This window comes from Malus domestica, chromosome 04, assembly GCF_042453785.1.
Source record: "Malus domestica chromosome 04, GDT2T_hap1".
NCBI classification, from domain to species: domain Eukaryota; kingdom Viridiplantae; phylum Streptophyta; class Magnoliopsida; order Rosales; family Rosaceae; genus Malus; species Malus domestica.
This window is the reverse complement of record NC_091664.1, coordinates 5,685,874-5,696,392: the sequence shown is the minus strand read 5'-3', so window position 1 is coordinate 5,696,392 and position 10,519 is coordinate 5,685,874. Positions and strand designations below refer to the sequence as shown.

At 39.2% G+C, this 10,519-nt stretch overlaps 1 protein-coding gene across 2 annotated transcripts; it reads left to right on the top strand.

The window, feature by feature from the left end:
- Nucleotides 1-2,712: 2,712 nt before the first annotated feature.
- On the top strand, nt 2,713-10,369 carry LOC103432776 (autophagy-related protein 11). Of its 2 annotated transcripts, none has more exons than XM_008370983.4 (6): nt 2,713-3,115; nt 3,263-4,394; nt 6,263-7,931; nt 8,709-8,929; nt 9,291-9,504; nt 9,754-10,369. In XM_008370983.4, the coding sequence occupies exons 2-6, from the start codon at nt 3,451-3,453 to the stop codon at nt 10,144-10,146; spliced, it is 3,441 nt and encodes a 1,146-aa protein (XP_008369205.2). In that variant the 5' UTR covers nt 2,713-3,115; nt 3,263-3,450; the 3' UTR covers nt 10,147-10,369. The 2 variants fall into 2 exon arrangements, with proteins under 2 accessions (XP_008369205.2, XP_008369206.2); XM_008370984.4 differs by having other exon boundaries at nt 2,823-3,115; nt 3,273-4,394.
- Nucleotides 10,370-10,519: the final 150 nt, after the last annotated feature.

The following is a 10,519-nucleotide window of genomic DNA, read 5'->3' as shown; positions in this document are numbered from 1 at the left end:
CATGACATACTGCTAGATGTCACTCATGGTTTGTGGAAGCCCTAAATGATTAGCAAACACTAATCATTAAGGGAGAATTGAAATGTGGTTTCAATTTCACAATCGATCGTTAAGAGTAACAATCGCCCACTACCTCGCTAATTGGAACCTAATGGATCGTACACCGAGTAAGGATGTATGTGAGGAAATTAAATGAAATGGATAAGCAATTAAATGGTTTAATTGAAGAATGGTCAAGATTAATTAAATAGTTAATTAATTATACGAAATGTTCGTATTGGGCTTATATGTTGGTTTTGGGTTTCGGGGCCCAAAAGCGTTTTGGTCCACAATGCCCATTATGTTTAAGTTGTATGACAACTAAAACAAAATGGGCAAATTAGCCCAATAACAAATGAGGGCCGGCCATTAGGGTGAATATGGCAAACTTGGATTAATTACAAGTTTGCCACTCACTTGTAATGAAGTATAAATTCAACTTTATAGCTTTATTTTCATTTAGGGTTTTCTTGATGAAATTGGGTGAAACATTTTCTCTCTTTTTCTTCCAAGAGGCCGGCCACTAAGGGGAGGGACATCTAGCAATCTCTTCTTCCCTAAGTCATCCATATCATCTTCACAAGATACATCCTTGGTGAAGAGACTTAGAGACATCAAACTTGTGGTGTTTTGGAGAACATATCCTCATTTCCTCAAATCTTCAAAGGAGCACTAAAGGGAGGAAAACACAAGGAGGATTCAAGGAGCTTGGAGGTGACTTGAAGGCCCTCCACTTGGGTGAATCCCTTATGTAAACAAGGATGAGCTTCAAGGGTAAAGAAACTCTAAATCTTTACTTATCTTTAATGTTGTTAAAGAGTTTATTGGTTCACCATATACTAGGCTTTGAAAGTCATGGGTTTTATGAATTGTTTTTGAATGCATGCCTACTTTAAAGTGTTAATAGCTTGCATGAGTATTCAAATGTTCATACTTGTTCTTAGCTAGGACAAAAATTTTCCTTCACATGTTGTATTAGATGCATTCAAAGCTCATAAACCTGCACCCCGGTGTTAATGCTCCCGCTTGTGGCCAGGGCACAATCCTTCACGTAATGTTCACCTCCCGCACCATACGCTCACCTTGAATTCAAGGTAGGTGAATTAGCAACAATTTATTCCTTTTTTGTGAGGACATAGTTTCCAAAGTTCTAGTATTTTCCCGTTTATTTAATCCACCAACAGTTTTCATATTCTTTCACTTAGTCACAGATGTCTCCCTTCTTTTCTATCTATAATTATGTCTCTTGCCTGCAAGTCTTGACTATAAGTTAAACTTCACAGGCCACCACCTTTCATGTTACAGTATTTTAATCGGATTTGGGTGGTAGTTGTATTTGTTGTTGTAATTTTTAGTTTGGAAAATAGTTGAATGGGTGTAGGTTCATTGATGAAGGACAAAATTTGTCCTAGCTAAGAACATGTGAGAACATTTGAATACATAAGCAAACTAATAACACTTTAAAGTAGGCATGCATTAAAAAACAATTCTAAAACCCATGACTTTCAAAGCCTAGTGAATGGTGAACCACAAGACTCTTTAACAACATTAAAGAATTGTCACATCTCGGCCCGGGCCCCCACCACATCCCGGGCTCGACTCCGCCATAGCACGATATTATCCACTTTGGGACTCGACCACGCCCCCTCGACCACGCCCTCACAGTTTTGTTTCTGGGAACTCACACGAGAACTTCCCAGTGGGTCACCCATCCTAGGAATGCTTTCGCGTGAACTCGCTTAACTTCAGAGTTTCTACGAAACTCGAAGCCAATAAGCTCCCAAAATGCCTCGTACTAGGTAGAGATAGGAATATACATATAAGGCTTAGAGGATCCACTCCTCTGGACGATGTGGGATGTTACAATCCACCCCTCTTAGGGGCCCAACGTCCTTGTCGGCACACTTCCGACCAAGGATTGGCTCTGATACCAAATTGTCACATTTCGGCCCAAGCCCCCACCACATCTCGGGCTCAACTCTGCCGTAGCACGATATTATCCGCTTTGGGACTTGACCACGCCCTCACGGTTTTGTTTTTAGGAACTTACACGAGAACTTCCCAGTGAGTCACCCATCCTAGAAATGCTCTCGCGCGAACTCGCTTAACTTCAGAGTTTCTACGGAACCCGAAGCTAGTGAGCTCCCAAAAGGCCTCGTACTAGGTAGAGATGAGAATATACATATAAGGCTTAGAGGATCCACTCCCTTAGACGATGTGGGATGTTATAGAGTCCATATATGGTTGTTTATCCATGAATTACCCAAAAAAATAGGAAGAATTTTGCTCAGACTAAGAGGAAAAAAGTCTGAGGACAAAGGAATGGCTGACTTGATAAAGTAGCCATCGATTCTATATGGAGCTAAAGTCTTTTGCATATATGATCAAACTTAAAGAGTAAAAGATTACTTGCTTCTAGAGCACAAAAGGTCTTTACAACTCCCTATAAATATTTACCCATATTTATGTCATCATACTTAATGAGGTTTTCAAGATTGTAAACATTAAAAGTAATATAGTGGTAAAATTTGAAATCATATTAAAAGAAGTAAAATAAATAAATTAAAAATATAGATAGAACATAGATTAAGATTTTTAAGAATGTTAATAACAAGTTGCTAAATAAAATCCAATATTAATCATTCTTACTTTACCATTTTACTTTTGTGAGCTAACGCTCCCAGCACAACGGTTCTCTTCTCCGCGTTTGTTTACAATTTGGAAAAAAACCAAAGAAAAAGTAAAAGATAAAAAGATAAAAGGTTGCTGAAGAAGAAAGAGTCGTAGACGGTGCAGTGGTGGCTATGGTATATAATATATATATATATATATATATGTGTGTGAAAGGGAAAGGGATTTCGTGAAAACCTTTTCCTTGTTGTGAGCCTCTTTTTTTCACGTAACCAATCTCTTTCGATTACCTCTCTTCCGCTTCCTCCTCTTCCTCCTCAGTTGTGAAGGTCTTTGTCCTCGATTATATTTGTTGATGTTTGCTTGAGGGTTGATAATCGCGAAGAAATCGAGCCCCCCTCGACAAATTTCTGATGTGATTTTGGCTGCTTTTCAAGAATTGGTGGTACGTCATGCTCTTCTTCCCTTTTTTCTTCGATAATCTTTTGTGGGTTGTTGAGAATTGGGTTAAATTTTATAGATTTGGAGGTGGGTCTGTGATAATTTGGGGTTTTTGTCGAGGCTGAAGATCTATAAATCGGGAATTTTCCAGTTGATTGCAGGTTATTCTACAAAAGTGGTTTGCTCGCTCAATTCAATTGCTTGGAGGTCAGCGGTATCGGATTTAACCTTTTGGGTTCGGAACTTAGCATGTACTTGTATGTATAAGGTGGTACTGGAAATTTGATTCTGTTTGCTTTGGACTTTGTGGTCGAGCATCGTTGTTTGGTTTGAGATAAGATGAGTTCGAGTATCGCTGAAGGTTTGGTTCATCAGGGCAAGCTTTTGGTTCATGTTGCTGAGAATGGGCATTCATTTGAGCTCGATTGTGAAGACAGCACACCGGTGGAGGCAGTTATGCTGTATATTGAATCCATGGCTGGGATTAATCTCAATGACCAGCTTGTTTTGTGTTTGGATATGAAGCTTGAGCCACAGAGGCCGCTTTCGGCATATAAGCTTCCAGCTGATGGTCTGGAAGTGTTTATATTCAATAAAGCAAGACTGCAGACTAATTCTCCACTCCCTCAGCCCGAGCAAGTTGAAATTCTTGACATTGCTGACCCCCAATCACCTTCAGCTTCACATGACCCTCACCCTTTGGATGATGTTTCAGACCCTGCTTTGAAGGCCTTGCCTTCTTATGAAAGGCAATTTAGGTACCACTACCACAAGGGTCATGCAATTTACAGTTGCACCCAAGTAAAATATGAGAACTGTGAGAGGCTTTTGAGGGAGCAAAAGGTTCAAGAAAGGGCAGTGGAGGTTGCTAGGGGCAATTTGGATCAATATTATAAAATGATAAACCAAAACTATACAGAATTCATGAAGCGTTATTCACAACAGCATCGAAGTCATTCTGATCTTTTGACCAATCTTGGGAGGGATGTAGAAAAACTGAGATCTATCAAGCTTCACCCTGCATTAGAGACTGCCACTCGGAAGTGCTTATTGGATTTTGTGAAGGAAGAGAACTTGAGGAAAGCGGGAGAAATTTGTAGTAGTTCCCACAGGCAGTTTGAGAATAAGGTTTCACAGTTTAAACAGATGTTTAGTGAGGTAAAGCGGAAAGTCGAAGAATTGTTTTCTAATAGGGCTTCGTTGCCTATTAGGAATTTGGAAATCACGATTAAGGAGCACCAAAGATATATTCATGAGCAAAGGAGTATCATGCAATCATTGAGGTTGGTTTTCTTTTCTTTTTTTCCGGTCATAGTTATGCAGTATCAGATATATGGTTTTCGTCTATTTGTCTTTCCAACTTCCTCTGTCAAGTTTCTTTTGGATCATTTGGAGATCACTTAGGAATGCTCATTTATCATTTTAAAACTTTGTTGTAGCTGAAAACCACATCGGTTTTTAGAATTTATCATTTTGTTAGCAATTACGTTGCATGAGTAGTATTGCAGCATATTTCATGTTAAGAACATTTTGTAGACAGGATTCCAGATATAATTTAGAGGTTTGTATGTGTGCTTTCATGTTCACGTATGCATCATATGTTCGTTGTAGGCTTTGTTTTAGTTTACTCTCCTGGTCTGCTACCCTTAAGCTCTTCAGTGTTCCTCGACTGAATTGTACGGAGATACAAATTCATCCTGTTGTTTTTTGACTTCTGGTGCTTTTAAAGTTGTCTGTTGCCTTTATTATCATCATTAGATAATATGGTTAGTTCAAATGCCCATCTTTTGGGTATACTGAGATGCTGTTAAGGAGAGATGGAAAGGAAATGAATGGAGTTTGTGTAGATACTCATGCCAGGGGCAAAATATGGGGGCAAATAAAATTACTCACATTTGTATTTTTCTCTTAAAGCAAACAAGTACCACTAGATAAGTGCTTAACCTAATGAAGTAGAAGTAGATGAGTTAGTGATGCAGGACAACCTCAATTAAGGGAGGATGTCTGTCTAATTTGAGTGTTGTTGACTTTATGAATTGTAGAAAGAAGGTACAGCGGGAATCATAAAGAAATAAATGAAAATTATGAGAAAAGGATGGAAACTACTAGCATCACACCAGTAGGGTTTGTAGGAATCACTCCAACAGGCCTAAGGCATCACACCGAGGGTTAGGTTGCATGACAAAACCTAGAGAGAAGCAAAGCTCCAACAATTTTTAATTCAATCGTCCAAAACTGTCTCCAAAGAGTTACAAGGATGTAATATAAAGACCTTAATCGAATCCTGTTCTCTATCATTTAGGTATCAAAATCCTTGTCAGCAACTCTAGAATAAAAGATTAAACATCCTTGTCAGCAATTCCCAATCCTGTTCTCCATCAATTAGGTATCAAAATCCGAAGCCATAAGGTGGTTGAGTTTTCATCAGAAGTTACCTCATATTTTCACTAGATCAATTTTCCTCATATAATGCTATGCATTAGCTTCAAAGCTCAAAACCTTCTAACGATTAATGACTAGTTTATCTTATGAAATGATAAGAAAGGGTTGAGCAAAAGACTCTTTTCAATGAAGAGGTCTTTCTGCTCAATTTGTTCTTGTGGAGGTTGGGGAAAGCATTATATGAATGGAAATTTTGCAGGTGATAAAAATTTGCAAATATGTTTGTATTTTAATGTGGTTGGGAAAATAGGACAAGTGAAGGGAATAGCAGAACTCAATTTTTATTGTTTGTGGCTGTCCTTTTGTTCGAGTATGGTAACATTCAGGAAGTGGCTATTCTCTTTATTTGTATATGCACGAACTTGTATTTTGTTGAATGATTTTACCCATTTGATGTACTCGTACACCCGTTAGAGTGGAAGCATATCATAATAGATACGAAGTTTGTATATGCACGAACTTGTATTTTGTTGAATGATTTTACCCATTTGATGTACTCGTACACCCGTTAGAGTGGAAGCATATCATAATAGATACGAAGCTTACCAGATCATAAACCTCCAGGACTACTAAAGCTTTCTGAATATTATGGTCTTTGGGATCACGACTCTCAATTTCACTACTGCACTTAGATGCACAATTGTCTGCTGTGAAATACTAAATTAGTTAAAATATTTTTAAATATACTAACCAGTTATAATTCATGCAGCAAAGATGTAAATACTGTCAAGAAACTCGTGGATGATTGCTTGTCTTGCCAATTGTCTTCCTCACTTCGTCCTCATGATGCAGTTTCAGCCTTGGGCCCTATGTATGATGTCCATGACAAAAATCACCTGCCTAGGATGCAGGCTTGTGATCGCGTAATTTCCAAGCTCCTCAACTTCTGCAAGGATAAAAAGAATGAAATGAATGTATTTCTCCATAGATTTATGCAAAAGATAACATATATTTCTTACATCATCAAAGATGCAAAATTACAGTTTCCTGTTTTTAGAGAGGCAATGGTCCGTCAGGAGGATCTATTTTTGGACTTAAAGTTGGTCCGTGGGATCGGCCCTGCATATAGAGCCTGCTTAGCAGAAATAGTCAGACGAAAGGCTTCATTGAAGCTTTACATGGGGATGGCTGGACAGTTGGCTGAAAGACTTGCGACAAAGAGGGAGACTGAAGTCAGGAGACGGGAGGAGTTTTTGAGAGCTCACAGTTTATACATACCCAGGGATGTATTAGCATCCATGGGACTATATGATACGCCTAATCAGTGTGATGTCAACATAGCTCCTTTTGATACTAGCTTGCTTGATATTGAGATTTCAGACATTGACCGTTATGCACCTGAGTACTTGACTGCACTGTCTTCAAAGAGTGCGTTTAGAGGTTCAAATTCTATGTCTAATGAAAGTCATTCGGTTGATGCTGATGAGAGTACATTGGATAACTTTGAGAATTGCAACTCTGAGGAGCTACTTGAAGGCTGTGAGTTGGTAGAGATTGCTGGAACTGGTAAGTTGGAAGTTGAGAATGCAAAACTGAAAGCAGAACTGGCGTCTGCTATAGCTGTGATTTGTTCATTCTGGCCTGAAGTAGACTTTGAATCATTGGATGATAGTAAAGTGGATCATTTATTGAAGGATGCCGCAGAGAAGACAGCTGAAGCCTTGCACCTGAAAGATGAATATGGAAAGCATCTAAAATCTATGCTCAGGGAGAAGCAGATGCAGTGTCTTTCATATGAGAAACGCATTCAAGAACTTGAACAGAGATTGTCTGATCAGTATTCACAAAGCCAGAAGATTTCAAATGATAAGGATGCCTCTGAATTTGGAATTTTGTCTGATAAGGTTGATATCTGCAAGCAAGAAGGTGGTAGGGGAGTCCATATGCCTTGCTCATCTCATACTGATCCCATGGATGAGGTTTCCTGCGTCTCTAGTGTTTTTGATGCAAAACTGGGTCTGTTCAATGTGCAACCTGGGAAAATGAGAGATGGGGTAGATGAAAATATGATGGATTCTTCTGCAGTACGAAATCATCTAATGGATTCATCCATGCAAGAGCTACAGCGTGAAGAACTGCTAGCCAGTGGTAAAGATGGGAAAGATAAGATGGAGGGGCAGCTGGGCATGTCACTGACAAACAGTTCTACTGCTGAAAGCATGCCTGAACCTCTTAATGTTATACCATGTGAAACAGCAGTTGACCCAGGCTTGGACACCAAAGTCAGTGCGGAGCTGTTACTGGAATTGCAAACTGCACTTTCAGAGAAGTCAAACCAGTTGAGTGAAACAGAAATTAAGCTTAAAGCTGCTATGGAGGATGTTTCTATGCTTAAGAGGGAATTGGACACAAATCGGAAACTCCTTGATGAATCTCAGGTCTGACTCAACCCTTTTTTAATGTTTTCTTTTCAAGAGATCATTTCTCAGCAATTTTTAACTCATGCATCCGGCTGTTCTGTTCTTTGTTTCTTTTATAAATGCATTCTCTCTCTACTTCTCTCTCTCTCTCTCTCTCTCTCTCTCTCTCTCTCTCTCTCTCTCTCTCTCTCTCTCTCTCTCTCTCTCTCACATCGAGTGGGTGGCACATATTCTTTAGTCGGGGTTTCTTAGATGACTCTTATGTTGAAGTCACGGTGAACTTAATTCACCTGATTTATATTTTTCTTTTGAATATTTTTCAACATGACTGTTCAATAGAAGTTGGTATTTAAAAAGGCTAAATTATGATCCCTAGCCTGCTTTTGTTTCCTTGAGAACAATTCTTACAAAGAATGGTCGACTTTATTTCCCTAGAGTTCTTCCCTTTTTATCTATACATAATACATACTTAAAAAAAGCTGGATTATGCTGTCATGGTAGATACTTTGTTGCACAGATACTTGAAAATTAGGGAAGCGTGCGTATTTGATACCACACCCCTACGATACTGTCCAACACATTGGATACTCGTTGGAGTATCATTGACTTTTCTGATTTGTTGACTGTGGGATACAGCAACAGTACTGTTATGGCCATGGATTATTCTGAAAATTTTCAAAATTTTTGGGGGTGTAGGAGGGATTGATTTGATTCCATGGATATAAATATTTGGTTTTATTAATTCTTAGCTCTTCTATATTTTGATTGTATATTTTCATGCTTTGCCCATGCCAGATGAATTGTGCGCATTTGGAGAATTGTTTGCATGAGGCAAGAGAGGAAGCTCAAACCCATCTTTGTGCGGCTGATCGTAGGGCCTCGGAGTATAGTGCACTGCGCGCATCTGCTGTGAAAATGCGTGGCCTTTTTGAAAGACTTAGGAGCTGTGTATATGCCCAGGGTGGGGTGGCTAGTTTTAATGAATCTTTGCGCACCTTAGCACAATCTCTGGGCAAGTAAGTTTTCCACACCACTAAAATTACTTTGATCTGTTTTGAACAAATTCTGTTATTCGTTTTGACAAGAACTAAAACAAATTTTATTATCTCAAATTCTCACTAATGAGGTCTGACGCTATATCTCATGCAACCTTGATAGCATTCCTTCTGAAAGTGTACATAACCAGGTCATTTTAATGTGAAAAAGAAATGAAATAAGTACATTGGGGAGAAACCCCCACACTAGAAAACATTATAATGGAGGAAAAGATGTCCATGTTTCCGGGAGTTTTCATGGGTACTTTAATTTAATGAATACTTTTAGATCAGTTATTGACATTGGGAGGTGACTCTGATTTTGGGCTTTGAATTGTTTCAGTTCTATTAACGACAATGAAGATGATGGTACTGTTGAATTTCGGAAATGTATTCGGGTCCTGGCAGATAGAGTTGGCTTCTTGTCAAGGCACCGTGAAGAGCTACTTGACAAGTATCCAAAGGTTGAAGCTGCAAATGAACAACTTAGAAAAGAATTGGAAGAGAAGAAGGAGCTGGTTAAAACATTGTACACAAAGCATCAACTCGAGAAGCAGGTATTATGATTTTGTTTTTGGACAAACGATGGCGTTAGTGGGTTAACTTGAGAATCGGGTAATTGATAATAGAGGGATATTTTGTTCAACCGAAAAGAAATATTTGTTACTTGATACCAAGAAAAAGTAAAATGGTTTAATGTAATATTCTCTACTCATGGTTTAGTGAGTAGAGACATAGGCATCAACTGTGACCTGAATTCTGTTCCGGCTAAATGATGAATTAACAGGTGGTTAATTTTGCTGCAGGCAAACAAAGAGAAGATATCTTTCGGTCGCTTGGAAGTCCACGAGATTGCTGCATTTGTTCTAAACACATTTGGGCAGTACGAGGCAATTAATCGGAATTGCTCCAACTACTACCTGTCTGCTGAATCTGTAGCCTTGTTTACCGATCATCTCCCAAATCAACCTAACTACATTGTTGGACAAATTGTGCACATCGAACGGCAGACTGTGAAGCCAATGGCTCCTAGTTCAACCCGGTCTGAGCACGAGCTAACATCTGACACGGGAACCGACCGTTTGGCCTTGAATTCAGGATTGAACCCGTATGGTCTCCCTATTGGCTGTGAATACTTCGTAGTGACAGTAGCCATGTTACCTGGTACCACCACCATTCATACCCCGCCTCCTTCCTGATCCCTGCAGCGTAGGCAGATCGACGTGATGGAAGAATCCCAACTGTACATGTGAACATTACTTTTAAACATTTATATATCCTTTTAGCGGGAGATTGGGACTTTGATTTGCTTTCATTCTGTACAGCTGATGATCCAATAGAATTTAATCCTCTCCCTGTTTCTGTATACATCTGGCTATTTCCTACGAACATGTACAAAAATGTGAATAATTCTGTTCAGTTTCTGTGAGTGTCATCCCGGACAGGCTCGGTCGCTCTTCGGGTTTTCGTGTTCCGTTTGCTGTTGCTCGCTTTGGTTTTTCTGTTCTCGCTTTGCTTTGTAAAACCCGAGAATTGAATACTACGCGAGCAACGTTGTGCACCAGTTATGTA